This window comes from Monomorium pharaonis, chromosome 11 (assembly GCF_013373865.1).
Source record: "Monomorium pharaonis isolate MP-MQ-018 chromosome 11, ASM1337386v2, whole genome shotgun sequence".
Taxonomy (NCBI): Eukaryota; Metazoa; Arthropoda; class Insecta; order Hymenoptera; family Formicidae; genus Monomorium; species Monomorium pharaonis.
The window spans coordinates 6934774-6951915 of NC_050477.1; the positions used below are offsets into that span (position 1 = coordinate 6934774).

Genomic DNA, 17142 nt, shown 5'->3' on the forward strand with positions numbered 1-17142 from the left:
TTTATGTCTCCATTTTTACATTATTGTATTTTCATGGACAGCAATCAGATTTAACAAAAATTAGATGAATTTTATTTTGACACAAATTACGCTTATAATTTATGGAATTAATTTGAGCGAATCGTCGTTCTAAAAAAACATTTCTAAGGCGCATTCTTAGGCCAATTGTTAGTACACTAAGGGTATGGCAAAGATATGTACAGAAGATCTAAAATACAAAAATACTTGTATATAGATTTTCTTAATTTCTCTTACATAATATAATACATCTCGAAACAGCGGTTAAAAGAAAAGTCGATCGCTCGCGAAACGCGTGCGATGAACACACAGCCGGTTTGTCTACACTTTAAGAATTTCCATACATTGCTGCCTCGAGTTACAATGAAAAAAAACAAATCCCTTTCGTTTACGTATAGTCATGAGCATTACAAAGTTGCATTTTGTACGTCACCCGAATTTTAGAATACAGTATTATAGATTACTTCGTCCTCCGTACTGATAATTGAGTCAATCTGCTCGCTCGTCACCATCGAATTCACATATCTCTCGTTTCCGATCACATGGTGCGCTCCCAAGGATGAGTCGTCGCCCTGCACGACAATTCTGATTCGCGCCATTACGTGGCTTCCCGGACACTTTTGCGTCTGATTTGTCGTCGCGGTATCGCAGATCTCGGCGTAGATTTCCTCGGGTTTATTGCTGTTGATCTTGATTGGCTTCGGAAGCGGTGTTAAGCTGTCCCTCACGTGAGAATAGTTTGGCTGTAGCTCGACGCACGGTACTTCCAACACGCTGGTCGACACGGATCTCTGCACTGGCTGCTTGGCGTTTTGATTCTGGCGGGTCTGTTGAGAGGTAGTTTCCGGCTCCAGACTGGAGTAACGCTCCTGAGATCTCATGGCTATCTCCGGCCTCACCGCGAACGTGAAGGAGGCCGACTTCTTCGCGGGATTGCGATTCCTGTTGCCCTGAGTGAGTTTTGAGATCCTCTCCAGAATACCGTTTCCGGTGCTCTGCTTCGTCTGCTGGCTCCTCTCCTTGACAGAACCTCGCTTCAAGTGCTCCAGTCCGTCTTTTAGGCTCTGCAGGATCGGCTTGGTCTCTGGTTTCGGCTTGATCTTCTTCAGATGCATTTCCTTCAGGCTTTCCACGGTGGGCGAGTGCAGCTTCATGGGCGCTACACGCGGTTCCGTTGCTCGATCGCCGACTGTTCGGCTGAAGTAGAAGAATCAGTTTCAATCAGAATATAGATTCTATAGACTAACTCTATAACGAGCTAATAAGGCTGATATTTTTCACAATATGTCAAATATCAAATGTTTTTAAGGAAAAGTCCTGAATGCACAGAAAACAAATTACATAATTTTATTTAAATAATAAATTAACGATAAATGTTAATATTGATTATTTAAAGATTTAACTCTTTTATTCGCCAATTAATTCGTGTAACACTGAAAAGAATTGTTTTCGTCTTAGACGATTAATTCGATTAATGAGTTTACCTGCAGGCTGATAGTAATCGTTGCATTTTCGGCGAGGCCAGCAATCTCGCCTCCGAGGGGTAACCCAATCGAGCCCTTCGCACTCTCGGTGCTCCATTACCGGACACGACCAATTCGAGCATTTCCGGATTGTGCACCGGCCTCTCGGGAACGACGCAGCCCAACACTATCGGACCACGCGTCGATGTCTCCAGTTGCATTAAACCGCCGTACTCCTTCGGCAACGGCACTGGCAGCGGTCCCGCTATCAGTCGTACCTGAATTAAAGCACTTATTTAATCATGAATAATTGTGAGTGGGAAAAAGATGTAAATAAAATATAATGAGAGAAAATGTTTCTCTAGTACTAATAGTCGGAGACACAAATTCACAAATGCGACTTACTCTGAGAGGCAACTGCCTTTTGGCGAGGTGGTGAACCTTGTAGAGCACCGCGTCGCTTCCGGTGTCGACGCTTCCACCCTGGCAGATCGCATAGAACTCGCCCCTGGTCGACAGCGAGGCGAACACCTCTCGCCCGTGAAGATCGATGCACTGAGCATACTGGTCCTTCTCGGAACCACCGGCGGAGATGCCAAAGGAAACCGAGCTGCATTGCCTCGTGTCCTGGAAGACCGCTACCAGCCGCAATATCTCGCCGGCTCTGATCGTCGTCTTCGTGTAATGGGCCCGCAGATTTCCGTTTTCTGAAAGACACGAAGCCCATAGATTGACGTACGCAAATTGCAGCCGCGACACTATTCGCGTGTACGCAAAGTGTACGGAGTATATACGTCGTGATCGCGCAACACCGACGATTTGTCTTCTTCGATTAAGTTGCACTCGCGCTTGTCCCGTTAACAATGCGTCAAATCTCAAAGGCAGACCCCCTCTTCCCCCCTTCCTCGGGATAAATGGTCCTAACAGTCGTGTCCTAAAAGCATCCTTAACGGTACCAAATGGCGTTAAAAAGCGATAGAAGAGTTCTTTGCAGTCATGTCCGATGGTCTCGCGCCTAACATCAGGGTCACAGGCTGGCTGATCACCAACCGCGCCGGCCGTTACCTTCGTGTGTTTTTTTTTTGCAATATTCCTGTTTTAACGAAGTCTCAGTTTTATGGCGCGACCAATTTACAACCTATTAGTGCGTGTCATCAGCCTATTATTATGCTAATTTACATCATTTTAACGTCTGGTCGCCTATCTGGTAGAAAAAGTTTTCGGGACTTCCTCTCTTTCGTTCTTCTCCTTTTGCGGTTTTAACAAGATTGCGAAGCGCGACAAGGGATATGGGCGTAGATATGTAAATTGGATCCGAATAAATTTAATTAAAAAAGTTATTTTAATTGACGACGTCCCTCGACCATCTGTTTTAAATTTTTGTTCGTTCGTTTGGAGATTATGTAACTCTCCACTTCCTCGTTGCTCAGAATCAACATATTTGAATTACGAACAACGGCAATTCGCACAATCGTAAAAGAGATAACGCCTGCTATTTCCGAGCGTGTATTTCTGTTTACGCGCAAAGTAAAGTGAGACGAGAGGGAAGAGAGGAAAAAGAGAGAGAGAGAGAGAGAGAGAGAGAGAGACAGAAAGAAAGATAGCACTTTCTATCGGTTGCACCGATATTCTTATGCATCTGGGTCAAGAACGTTCGCACCGTTTGACATTTTGCGCGGCACCTTTCATCATTCTTTCGCTCATTTACTTACCCATTTTCGAGTGCGTCAACGTGTAGGCTCTCAGAGGCGTCGCCAGCAGAAAAACAGGCACCCCGGTCTTCACCAAGGAGTCCACCCTTCGATAGACGCGCGCGCTGCCCGCCGTGTTGTTGCCAGATATCACAGAAAACCATCCTGAAAAGAGTTGGGAAACGTTAAATGTCATTGCGGAGGATTGTGCAATAAAGGTATTACTAAGCGCGCACAGCGTTGTCTCTCTTTGGCTTCAATACCAATTTGACATGGTTATTAATGAGCGGAATAAATGTCGCGGAGCTTTCCTTCACGGAGCTGTTCAGCTAGCAGACCATTATCATGAGTAACAAGTTCAAATAATTCTTTGCTGAGAGACAGGATATTTTATTACATAATATATTTTAAATAATAGAATTAAAAAAACTTTTTATTATGTAACGTTTTAATTATTTTATATTTACTAAATATATAATTAAATTATCTCTTATGTTCTGTTTCAATCGATCAAAAATTCCGCATATTCGTACAATGTGTCCGTTTGTAATAATAACTGTTGCAGTATAAATTATACAATTCGAGTTAGATACAGAGAAAAGAATCTGCAGCTCGTTCTTCTCTGATGGGAGACTCAAGGCTGAATTTTTGTTAATCGTAGCGAGAACGAGATTAGGACCGGTCGGCATCTGCCGACACAACAGTACGTGCGAGCGGTGTTTTGTGTGCGTAACCTCAGGGCGGGTTAAAAAACGTATCTATTATATCTCTGGTAAAAGGGAACTACTCTCGTGAAGTTCCAGTCAGCTCGTAAAGAAGGCTACTAAATTGCAAAGAGGCGCGAGCAGCTGCAGCGGAGACACAGTAGCCGAGTAGTCGGTCGGTTTGATCGAAGGTCAGCGGGTCCTTTTTCTCGTCGTTAATTGATTTAAGAATGCCGTCCCGATGCGCGAGCGCGCCTGTATTCGAATCCTGGCTGGTCCCTTAAGGACCATGGCGGAATGCCATCCAGACTGCTTTCAGAGTCCCCGAGGTTCCAAATCCATCTCCGATGAAAGTAAAAGTTACCGCGATTTTTTTTAGAGTAAGCCATTTTTTAAGAAATTACAAGATTGTCAAATCGAATAGTAAATCGAATAATAAAGAAGTCGAATAATAAATAACAAAAGCATCGTAAAAGTATAACCGCATAAAAAATTATTTAACAAAATATTATTTTCACTCCGAGGATTCAAGTCTTAAATCATCTCCGAGATAAAAGCAAAAGTTATCTCAACACTTTCTAGTAATATATAGAAAAATTAAGATACTAACTAAATTTAATAAAAGTATTGTATGTGATTATTACGTAAAAGAATTTGAAGTAAAATATTATTTTCACTGTTTCAAAATCTAAATTTGTCTCTGACGAAGGTAAAATTATCTTAACAATTTCCCCAAAAATTAAAAAATTGTTAAACGAGTCAAATTTAATCAAGGCGGAGGCTTACACTTAAAAATAAATGTATAATAATAATTTGACCTGCAATCTAAATTTCAAAATATTTTATTTTCATTATTTATTCTTGTATTTTATACTTGATCTGTTTTTCTAGTCAAATGGAAATGCTTCGAAGAGATTTAACATACGTTTGCGAGTCGCGTGGAAAAGAAAGAAGAGGCGTGCAAAGGAGGGAAGGCGGTTTCCCTTGGGAAAGTTTTTCCGTTTCCAGTTTGCGCACATTAATTCGCGTTCGAGGTTAACTGATGGAATAATCTAGGGACCGGCGGGGCTCCGGTTTTTACTTGTTCTAGATCAACGACCTGGAAAGCCGAGCGAGGGCAATTAGACGAATGGGTATTGGATCTCCTCCATGCGCTCTTGAGAACTCCCTCGAAGGGAGTTTCCTCGGTCGTCCTTTGAACTCTCGGAAGGACGGCTTCTGGATCCGGGGGACGGGAGCGTGTACTCCGGAAAAGAAACGTTGCGAAGGCGTGCGCACACGCACAGCAGTTGCAGTTGCAGTTGCACAACGCTCGCAACGGCCTTCCCTCACTTTCCATTTCCAAGCGCGCGCATCCGACATATAGGTAGAACACGGCCACGCGAGCGAGTGAGCGCGTTCAGGTAATTATAGAGATTCTCTGTATCCGCTGCGAAAAATCTTACGGAAAAGTACGGAAAGTTCAGACGCACGCCAAGAGTGGTTGGTTTCCTGACGCGCCGCGCGACCGCGTCTCTTTCTCTCTCTCTCTCTCTCTCTTATTGTCTTGCGTAATTGCGACATCAGGCGCGCCTAATGATTTGCGTAATGAAGCGCACGTTTTCCCTCGGAGCTTTTCCTTTTAGACAACTTATTTTTCCGACGATGTTGTCTTCTTGCGAGGAAAAGAAATGTAGTTGAGATATAAAAACGAACAGCTATGTAACAGCTCAACAAACACATCCAGATCTTATAAGAAACCTAAGAGATATCTCAGAAAGATATTTTCGAGATATTTTTAAGAGTTATCAAAGAGATGTTTGAAAAGAATTTGTTGAAGATATCTTTGTAGAATTTCTAAGAGACACAAAGAGATATGAAAGTGCCGCATAAGATATCCTCTCAAAACTTTCGAAAAAAATACAAATAACACGATATCTTTTAGATTTCTTTTTGTATATTTGGGATGCAATTGAGATTACTTGGAGTCTTAATAATTGTATATAAAAATTTATTAAATAATGCAATTTAAAGGCACCACGTCTTTTCGTAGAATTTCCATAACGGAACTCTATTTAGCGTATACGTAACGGGACTCTATATCCCGAAGACAAATGCATAGCTATAACATTTAATAGAGTTCATTAATTCTTCTCCCTTTAACTCTATGCGCTTAGAGAGTGTACACGCTATGCTGAACAAACACGAAACGATAGTGAGCGGTCGCCTCGCGCGTGAATCGAGCGAGCTAAATGTTCTTGAAAATCCGTTTCATCCCGTTGTTTTTAACGCATCACCGCTGCAACGCGTACATGTTTACGATCCAGAGTCCGCCGATGCCATAACTTCGTAAATGCTGGTCCGTTACCGAACGGAACACGTTGTAAAACTATTCACGGCACGTGTCAGATTTTTAATGTTCGGGCGTTCCTTAGGACTAACTCACGTAGGGACACCGTGTTTCCAGAATCTTAGATGTTTATCAGTGACAAGATACAACATTTCCAACGACAAAGTTGTTATTCTGTGCTTCATGTTTTTCCATCGAAAACATTTATCTATCTTTCAGTCAGTCGAGGATTTAAATTTTTCTGGAAGATTTAAAATAGACTTATATATAAAATAGAACAAAATATTCGAAATCAAATTTTCACTTACATTTAATACGTTTAAAAAATGTTTCAATACGTTTCATATAAAAATGTTCATTAAACCGTCAAAATATTTTGTATAAAAATGATATTTTGACCTAGTAAAAAAATATTATAATAGTTGCTATAAAATTATATATAAAATTATATATAACATTAAAAGAAGTATTTGAGAAAACGCGTATTAAATTTTATTTATTTTTTTAGCTTAAACGTTTGAAATTTAATTTTTATGTTAATTAAATGTATTTTGTATTCTACTATGTTGCTTGAGATGCTTAAATTAAGTAATAAAGTAACTTTTATGTGTTACAGAAAAAAAATCGCTTTCACGCTTTGTATTGTGCCGCCTTGATGACAATCAAAGAATCTGGGAGAGATTACAATAATCGGAGCAGGACGTTGACCTAGGGGGATTTGAGTAGGCGCTTGTAAGGACTACGCTTAAAAGCGTTGCAACACGCTCCAAAAATTCATCCTAATTCCAACTGCATTGCATGAAAGAAAAATTTTTTTTTCAAACTGTAACGGATAATAGGGCTTTATCATCGGTTGCATTTTTTGTCTACACACACTTCATGGTGTTTGCTACCCGGAAAAATCGGGAAACTCTGGAGTTTTCAAGGGATTTCTTTTTTAGTTTTGAAAATCATGAATTTTTCATGGAATTTTATTGATACTTGAGAAAACATTGTAAATTTTACTTTTAAATTCAAATTCTTATTTCCTATAAATTGTTTCTGTGATTATTTTTCTTCGACAAATGTCAACAATCAATTAGCAATAAATATGTACATTTTTATACGACTCGTGAGTTTTTATTTAAAAAAAAATCAGCGACAAATAAAAAAAGGTAATACATTATTCTAAATTGACATTGTGTGTTTAATCATTTTTCGAATTCCGATAAGCTAAAACTGATAACTTGCAGATCCGGTTCCGATGAATATATCACGAACATGCAATTCGTTACACGATTAATCTCTTTACATTCCATGGCCTTAAAGAAACTATTATATATAGTTATTTTGTTTTTACCCGTAGGATAAAATTCGTATATCGTTGAGAAGCCCTGAATCCCAACTTCTCGCACGTCCCGGACCGCGCGCGGATTCTGTAATTGCGGAAGCGTGATTGAATATAGCAGATTGCACGCGAGATTGGTGACAGCGATGAGTATCAATGGGATCGGGAGTGGCTCGATGCGAGAGATCACGCCGGTGATCGGCGTGACGTCCCGGGTAAACATTGTGATATCCAGATGCGCGATATATGTGTTTAGCCGGAGCATTAGGCAAGGGAGACCGCAGCCTACATCTCGCGGCTGGAATCTTTATTGTGCATAATTCACGTTACGCCGCGAGAGGCCAATCATTCGGGATATAATATTACTCGTACGTGAATCGAACCGTGACAATGGTGTACGGTTCCCGGGACTGTGTACGCTATATCGACGACGATACTCGGAGAGTGCCTGCGCTCCATCAATGGCGATATATCTTTATGGGATATTTGTTAAGAGCCAATCTTTTTCAATGGCCAATATCTTTAACTCTAGTCCTTCTCCTTGAAATAATGAGTTACATCTTACACACTATCGTTAAAACGTCGTGTTAGAGCATTAACGTACGTTTCGATTTCTTTGCGGTAATTATATAAAAAAGTGAAAGGGGAAATCGAAAAATTGGGAAGGCGAGGAAGAGTTCGTTGTCGTAGCAAATTGCGGCTTGCGAAAGGTACTCTGGCAAGAGTAGTAGCGTCTCGGCATCGGCGGTATCAATCGGATATCTCTGGTAATAGAGCGGAGAACACGGCGATAGAGCGCGATTTATTGGCTTTCATAGATTCTATCGTTTTGCGAGAAATTAGATGCGCGCGCGGCCAAACAGATTGAATCCTTCCTCGCTTCTGTCTCTCCTTTGTCGTGGGATCGGTTCCGCACAGCCGATACCAGCCCCGACGCGCGATACCCCAGAGAGTTATGCCCCGGCACGTAATGACCGTTATTTAAAACCAAGGGAGGCCGGTCATCGCCGAGGGCGCGTCTGGCCCGCGCAACATTCTTGCCTCGTCGTAAGACCTCGTCCGAGAGGTCTGTGCGCGAGCAAATTACGATATATACATATATGTGTATAATATATATATATATATATATATATATATATATATATATATGTGTGTGTGTGTGTGTGTGTGTGTGTGTGTGTGTGTGTGTGTGTGTGTGTGTGTGTGTGTGTATCTGTGTGTATTCGTCTCTCGATGCAGAGAGAGACGGAGAAAGAAAGAGAGAGAGCCGAGACATCTGCGCCGGGTCAGGCAGTTGGCAGTAAAACCATACGGCCACGTCGGATAAGCCGATCTATACGATCCCTCGGCCCGCAATCACGATCGCGATACTGCACGCAATTCATTCTCCGCTTCTTCGCCGTCCGGAGAGGAGAAAGAGGCGAGAGCGGACGTCTCCCTCTTCCCTCGCGCGCGAATGCGCGAAATCGCCGATCGTCCGCCACGACACGCATGAAGGCGATCGTCGATAATTCCCGCGCGGGGGATGATTGCGCGCGTACAATTTTTACTTTCCTTTCTTTTTTTTTTTTTTTTTAATACCAAGTGAAATATCACGCCTTTCTCGTCTTGTCCGGCAAGACGAGAAGAATGCGGATCTCGCAAGCGCGTTTACGATAAAAGAATATTACGTTCTTAACGACGGCGATTTCGGCAGATCCCTCGATCTTTTTTCCTTTGGCTCGGCAAGTATGTAACGCGCGAGAGGAGAGCAGGACGATGTCCCGCTAGGCCTGATCGTTTCGCACGTCGTGCTATCGGTCACTCGCGTTAAAGCTTTTTACGGCTGCGATCCGCCTCTCCACCGTCGGTCGGCGGCGGCGCGCGAGAGAGTTCGTTTTACCTTCCCTTTTTTCGCGGCCGCTGCAACGGACTCTGCGCAACGGTGCATCGCGAACGCGCTCTCCGTGGATCCGCCGCGGGCGAACGGTTGTCGGCCGCTGTCGAAAGGTGGTATAGGCCTACTCGCACCGTTGCCAAATGAGCGGGTGCGCGATTATCTCGTAAACCGCTCCATAAAACTTTAGGGGCTACCGGCACAGCATCATCCCTCGTCGAACGCACGTTAACGGTGCAGCGCGCTGGCGGAGAGAAAGAGAGAGAGAGATAGAGAAAAGAAGAGCAAACAGAGAAAGGGAGAGAGAGAGAGAGAAAGAGAGAGAAAGAAAGGAACGCGCGGAGAAGGATGAGAGAGAAAGAAAGGAAGGACGTCGACCTCGACTCCGCCGTCGACTCCGCCGCGCGCGCTCTCCCGAGGTTTACACGCCTAATAAATTACTGTAAACTGGAGCCGGTGCGGACCGGAGAGTCCTCGTCGGCCCTTCTTCCCTCCTCCCTCGGTCCATCCCGGGATTTGCGCGAATAGCAGTTAAGCAACGCCGCGGCCGGTGATTTGTGCGATATCGCTCGTCGTCCTTATCAGTCCCTGGAATCGGACGCGAGCGTGCGCGCGCGCGCACCTCTGAATCTTCCCCCCAGTAATTTTATCTCGGCTGAGGGTTCAAGTTGCGCACCTCTTCCGAGATGAGAATTTTGTTTCGCCGAACGGAGCGAGCGGCCTCTAATGACACCCTCCTCCTCTTCCTCTTTCTTCTGCATGCCGGGCTGAAACTGGAGCCGAGGGATTCTATCGCGGTGGACGTGGCGATATCCCTTTTTGTCCGATCTCCACGAGGATGATGCAAACGCACACGCGTTGGGAGGAACCGCGACGTACGTTTAATTAATGGCGTGATGCCCCGGCATGTGCTGGATTACCCCGTTGCCGAGATAAAAGTGTTCGATTGTGTCGTCAGCGGGATTCAATTCTGATGCCGCGTGCCGGACGACACCTTAACGTAATTAACGCAGCAATGCCTCTTTCTTCCGTCCAACGATGAAATGTCGACGAGTCGATCGTCCATTAAAGTCGCCCTGTCACGATATTATATTATACAGCGGCGTGGAAAATCGGTACAGCAAAAGAGGGGTAGAAGAAAGCGTATGGCGAAACTCCAAACCGCGATCTCGTTAGCTTTACGGATAATTTTCGCGGCGGAAGTCGAAGGATTTATGCCACACCAAGCGATGTCGGCAACGTGGCCCTCTCTTTCTCTTTCTCCCGCTTGACAATCCGCGGGCCGGTGATCGCGCGTTTCACGCACGTGCGCCTCGCCGAACGAACGGGATTAAGAGCCAGATGTGACGAAAGTGTCCGGCGGCCAGGCTTGAAATTCCACGAGATGACGCAGAGGGAAAAGTGGTCGATGGATGTTAACAGGCACAAAGAGAGAGAGAGAGAGAGAGACGATGGAGGAAATGCAGTTGTGCCTTTGTGCCTTCGTAAAATAGTAAGATTTATCGCGACGCGTCGTTCGGAATTTAGATGACGCGAAATGCAACCAGGCCTTACCTCGAATACCGAGAATCTCCGGTTTCCCAGCGAGCTCGTCGCGGGAAGGAGTCCCGCGTTTCTGGTCCGATGGCTCATAAAATGATGAGCAAACGAAGCCGCCGGCCGTAAGGAAAAGCAATCCCGCAGTTTTCGCCCGTGCAAGAGGACGACGACGGAATGAGAATATGGAGAGGACGGTTCAGTGCCGGCCGACGGAGAAAAGCCGCCAACGAGGGAAAACATACGGGACGATAACGCCGCGTGACTTCCCATTCGCTTCGTGCGTTCCCCGCTATTTGATCTGCACGCCCGGCCCCGGCGCTTCTTGCCCGGCGCGACGCCGAGGCCGCCAATAGTAAACGTCCGGCGACGCTTCTTTATCATCCTCCTCCCCGAGGAACGGCGCGTTTCTCGCGCGTGGTCCGGGCGTTTAAAACGCGGAACTAATTTGTCGTTCCGGAGACCGACGCGGCTGGCCGCGCGTTTCTCTTTTTCTCCCCGCGCTCTTTCCGCGCGCGCGGTTTCACGCTACACGTGGCGAATTCGTGGGCGTGGAGCTAACGTTTTCCCGGAGCTCGATTTATTGCCGGCGCGATGCGCACCCAGCCAATCTCGCGTCCGCTTCGAGTGCGAATTTACGACGCGGCCCACGGAGAGCCGCTTGCGTCATCCGCTCGGTTCAAAGTGCCCTCGACCTCCTCGTCGGAATAATGAGCGGCCCGCCCACCGTCCGTCTACGAAAAAGTACGATCGCACGAAAACCTCGCACGGGTCACACACTTCTTTACCAGCGTCACGTTTATCCTTTGTCCGCTATAACCCCGCGATATTCGAGCGTTACTCGTAATCTACGTAAAACTGTCACGATAAAATGATATATAATTTTATCTCTCGTCTAGATAAATTTAGGATTAGATACAAGTAACTTATCTTGTCTTTACATAAATAATTTTAACTGTTAATATATCTCGTGCTTCAAGAGTTTCAATTTCAAAACCTTTCACTTGGCGAGCAAGCGGAGCGCAAAGAGAGAAGCCGAATAGCGGAGTCGAAAGCGAAAAGTAGCGGCGAATCACCAAAGTCATCATCCTAGGCCGAGTTTCAAGGTCGGCGTGGCGATCCAGAGGCGGAAGCTAGAAAGAAAAAAGAAAAAAAAAAACGTTCGCCGACACCTTGAACTCTCCCGCACACGCCGTGAATCATCGACACGCACCGCGCGGAACAATTTATCCGCGTGCGCGCGCGCGCGAAAGTTATCGCGACGACATTTCTCTCGCGTGACTCGACTGGACCGTTGCGTTGAGCAAGGAAAAAAAAACCGCATGATGAAATTTCGTGACGTCAATTCACGCACGTACGAACGTGCTTTCCCCTCGCGGATTTCGCGATTCGTCAGAGATTTGCAATCGGGCCGGGCGACGTAATGGCCTTGCGACGTTCATTGACGAGATAGCAGCGGCGGAGGCGAAACGCACGTCAATCTCACGATCGGGGGACTTTGCGGCCCCGGCCACTTAACGTGTCTGACTCATAACCGCCACGCATCGTCTCACCAACGACATTTTCATTAAAATACGAAGTGCGTTTATTAGAGGCCAGTTAGCGGCGAGTTAAGCGCGACACTGTCGTGCACGACGCCAGTTTCATGTCTCGCGTCTGAAGGGCAGGACGAAGACGAAGAAGAAGAAGAAGTGGACACAAGGGAGACAAAGAGGACGGGGAAATAGGGGAGGAGAGAGAAACGTTTGAGGTAGACAGGCCAGAAAGGGGGAAGGGTTGGAGAGAAATGCCGATGTACGTATTGAATAGCTGCTCGCGGGCGCGAAAGAACCAGGCGTCGTTAGCTGACGGTTCTCTCTTCAAGCTGTCGAGCCACCATCGAGCCTAAACATTCCCTACTTTACCTCCCGTCCATTCGATCTAATAGGTCCGCATTACCGCGCTTTATTGCCTCGTAATTTCCATTTCTGATGCCAGAAACCAATATAAGTCGCGGTGGATAGCGCGCACGCAGAGGAGCGGCGGTCTCCGCGAGCTTCGCGACTTACTTCGCCACAAAGTGGTTTACGATTGAGAGGAAAAAGAAAGAGTCGGAGTATTAATCGTATGACGAAGGGGCTCCTCTTCTTTCTCGAAGAAAAAGATGAAGAAGAAGAGAGAGAACGAGCCACCCCGTCCGCCTCGAAAAAGAAAGAGGAAAGGAGGAGGAGGAGAAGAAGGGAAGAGAAAGAGAAGTAGAAGCATTATCATTTTTCTTGCAGCTTCTCGCACGTCCACGCGATCGCCAACGCAAACGCGAGCGTGAGCTCGATGGAGTCTATAACCTGTTCCGATGATTCCAGCCGGATGATCTCCACAACCGTTACCGTTCGCTCTGCCGAGCATAATTTACGTTCTACGCGCCGTCGACTATCACGTCGCGGGACATAGCCCATTAAAAGAGAGGAGGCTGCGTCAGTACCAATTCAAATAACATTGAAGTTCAAGAGAGAGAGAGAGAGATATTAAAAAAACGTCGACGTCGAGAAAGATGCATCGTTTGCGACTTTCATATTTCTCTTAGCAGTTCTCGATTACCACGTTAGTGGTAGTCTGCTTGAGACGAGTAATGAGAACTTTTTCTCAGCCTTACAATGTTAACCGTTCATCGAATCGCAAGCGAGAAATCAAGGGTTTTTTTTTGTTCAATATCCCGTTTAATGGAAAAATAATCTTCCGCGGAGACCCGACCGGTTGCAATTTCCTCTGATGCAACCGGGCGCGATAATCGTTTCGAGAGCGACTAATCTAAAGCAAATCCTCACCTGGATAACCCTCCGGGATGACGATCTCCGGTCCCACCTTGACGTCATGCCGGTACCGGTGCATCAGCAAACTCGCCGTGACTCTCAGCGATCGCTGTTGCTGCTTGTAGAGGAGCACCGGCCTGCCGCCGGTGCCCTCGAGTCTGACGACCCTCGGCAGCGAGAATCGATCCAGGAACTCCCGTAGCGGCATGTACCCGCCGCCGGAGCCGCTGGAACCACCCTCGGCGGTGGCCTCCCTCGAACTGGGCAGGGATTTCGGCAGCGAAGGCATCTCCTCGCTGGACATCGTCGAGAATTCGCCGTTCGACGACATGACGGGGTGTCTCACGCGTCGTTTCGAAACAGCGTCGTCGCGCGAACGGTCCCGGGGAACATCGGGCTCCGGACAAGTCATTGGGAAGAGCGTGTCGGGATGGGGAAATTGAACTACGGGGGACGGCTGACTCGGGCGAGATAGTCCTCCTCTCAGGATGACGCCGGCGTGCTCGGGGACTCAGCGTCATTTAATCCCCGTGGTGCTCGCGAGGCGAGCACGGCGCTTACTTTCGAAGGCATCTTCGCTCCCCGCTCGGCGATCCCCGCTCATTACCGCTTAATAACGGGTTCGGACTGGCGCTGGCACTTTCTTCTTCAATTATGTCACTCCGCCGCGGCGGGCCCGGCGTACCGTCACTTTCCGTCTCGCGGCGCGATGATAGTGACATTAACCTTCCCTCGGCGCCGAGATTATTTTTCGACACTGCGCGCGGCGTCACGCAGAGGCGATCCCCGCGTAAGAATCGCCACGCGCGTGGAGGGAAGAAAAAGAGATCTAATTATGCACACGAGGAGAGCTGAGCGCGGTCGTTACCTTTACATACACATATCTCGTGCGATAAAATTGATTCCCCTTTATCGAACGGCGTGAAATTGATTTGCGGCAGACGTTAGCAAGCTCGAGCTCGTTGATCCCGTTATAAACAATACGTGAAACTCAGCCGTTCACTAGCCACTAAACTGTTGCCCGCGGCAACAGCACGCAGTGATAATCGAGGATCACGAAACACCGGTCGCCGGCCGATCGAGTCCTGGTGAGTCGGTGTCGATCCGCTCGCGGGGGTGGTTGAGGACACTTTCCGCGTCACACTTTTCTTCACACTTGCGGTGCACCTATCCCGCGGAGTCGATCAGGACGGTAGCGCGAGTGCGTTTTTAATGCGCGGCAAAACTCTATCACGATCCACGGGCGATAGGATCCTCGACGGTAAACGCATTCCTCTCCTTACATCCGTGATGAAGGAAGGAAGGAAGGAAGGGCGTTTGTGCACGCGCGTGAGGTCGGCGTATCTTCTCACTGGGAGAAACTATTGGGATCTGTCCGCGACGTTGGCGGGCGAGAAGCGAGAACCACGAAGGCCGTTTCTCCCCTTTCCGGACGTCCTGCTCCCGATGATGAACGACGAAACGAAGGGCTCCTCTTCCGGGCTCGTTTCGTTTTCGAGCAGCGCCGCCGCCGACGCGTCCGAGAGGATATAGATGGACGCGCGATCGAACGATGAATCCCCGCACGGTTAAACCGTGCGAGCCACGCTGCTCCTTCCTCTCTTCTCTCTATCTCTCCTGACGCGAAGGCAGTTATCTCCCGTGGGGTTCGATCCCCGTGGCGTTTATGATTTACCGGTGCGGTCGGCTTTCTTTTGCCGTTTCTTACGCGAAACCTCTCGCGAGATATATCTCGTGGCGCGCGGGCGCTTTTATTGCTTTATAGGCGGGCGAGCCGTGCGGGCCGCGGGGTGCCTTCAGACGCCTCGATAACTGGGTCTGAGCTGCATCCTGGTAGCCCACGAGCTGGACCTACCGTATCCCACGGGGAGAGGCGAAGGGCCGGAGAAGGAGAGAATCCCGCGGGGGTTATCCTTCAGACACCTTGTCGGCCGAGGTCGCGCCGCATCGCGGTGGTCTGAAAACAGACGTGCAGAGAGTCAGAGTTGCTTCCCCATCGCGGAAACGCCGCTATATCTATTTATTTAGATTGCAGAACCGATCGTTAATCGCGATCGTGGCGTGATTAGGAGTTCCGCGATGACACGCAGCAGGGACAATCGCGCGATCGTTTCGCAACTTACGTAGGCAGACAAATTGGAATTCTACAAATGTTAATGAAATAGAATATAAATTTCTTTAAAAAGAGAAATTTACGGAACCAACTCTGTTCTGAATAATCTTATCTGTGAAGATTTTTCAATCGGGCGAAAAAGGGGGTGAAATGCGAGGGACGAACAAAGCGAGAAATACTCAAAGGATTGTACTCCAGCACACACCGATTTTCCTAAGGATCAACGATCGCACAGTTCCAATTTGTCCCCGACCGTCTTCTAAGTCCTGGAACGCGCGCACCTTTCGGAGAGGATCCGATCGGATCGGCGGACGCGAAGTCACTGACGCCCGGCGCGAACTGAGTGGAGTGTAAGAGGTCCACGGGCACCAAGAGCTGCGCACGCACGCACACACACACACACACACACACACACACACACACACACACACACACACACTCGCTCGCCGGCGTCGTGGTACCGCTGGTGCCACCACCTCTACCCAGCCTTGCCAGTCACAGTTGCCAGCAATACCTGGGCCTCGCCCGCGGAGTAGCCTCGTCCTCCTCCGTACAGCTGCGTCGGTTAACAGAATACGCGCGCCTCGTCCGACCTACGTCGGACGTGGGTTTATTCAATATGGGTCCTATTGTTGCACGCCGAGAGAGGAGCTGTTACCCCACAGGAGCGCGGCCGCACCGCCCTCAATAATGCTCTCTTCCTGCCTAGGAGCCTTCGTAATAATCGCCCGAGTAGTAGCCGAGTCAGTTTCTCTGTGTATGCACAGCAGCGACGAGGCACGAGGGGCTGACAATTGCGGCGTGCTGAGATTAAATGGCAGCTGATCAGATCGTGGCTCGGATCGGGAGCTACCTCCCGAGAGCGCGCAGATCAATCTTAGGGAGGAAGGAAGAATCGAGATGCGCGAGCGAACGAGCGAGCGAGCGATCGGTGAACTTCGTTGGATCGTCTCTGTTTCAAGTTTACACGCGAAACGCTACTCTCCTCACAACGTTAAAGAGACGGGCGTTCGACTTCGAGTTTTTCCGAGTTCGAAAGCAACTTCTTGAAAGTTAATCTCAGTCTCCCGTTGAAACCTTTTATTCTCCCCGCGGCGCTCGATCGACGACTTCAAACCCGATGATCGGCAGAAACGCATCCGTCGCAAAAGAAGTGACGCGCGCTTTCGTCAAAAGACAAACTGCGTCTGCAACTGAAATGTCACACGCGAATTCCTTATACGGATCGTACTTAAATAAAACAAGCCCAGAGCGCACTCCCTATATTTGGTAACACTCGCATGTGATTCAACGAGG

The 17142-nt window shown here is 47.6% G+C and overlaps 1 protein-coding gene across 2 annotated transcripts; it reads right to left on the reverse strand.

The window, feature by feature from the left end:
* Positions 1 to 12: 12 nt before the first annotated feature.
* LOC105828811 lies at positions 13 to 16400 on the reverse strand. 2 transcript variants are annotated; one of them, XM_036293685.1, is made up of 6 exons: positions 16052 to 16400; positions 13749 to 15690; positions 3194 to 3337; positions 1887 to 2188; positions 1503 to 1759; positions 13 to 1215 (listed from the first exon to the last, which is right to left on the reverse strand). In XM_036293685.1, the coding sequence occupies exons 2-6, from the start codon at positions 14143 to 14145 to the stop codon at positions 459 to 461; spliced, it is 1857 nt and encodes a 618-aa protein (XP_036149578.1). In that variant the 5' UTR covers positions 14146 to 15690; positions 16052 to 16400; the 3' UTR covers positions 13 to 458. The 2 variants fall into 2 exon arrangements, with proteins under 2 accessions (XP_036149578.1, XP_036149579.1); XM_036293686.1 differs by having other exon boundaries at positions 13749 to 16400.
* Between the last annotated feature and the right edge of the window lie 742 nt (positions 16401 to 17142).

Bases quoted from the DNA above. Each gene is read 5' to 3' on its own strand.
- LOC105828811 (XM_036293685.1), bottom strand. From the start codon at position 14,145: ATGACTTGTCCGGAGCCCGATGTTCCCCGGGACCGTTCGCGCGACGAC. The intron at 2,189-3,193 runs GTAAGTAAATGA...CGTGTCTTTCAG, and splicing joins GTTGACGCACTCGAAAATGG to AAAACGGAAATCTGCGGGCC. The intron at 1,216-1,502 runs GTAAACTCATTA...CTTCTACTTCAG, and splicing joins CGATTACTATCAGCCTGCAG to CCGAACAGTCGGCGATCGAG.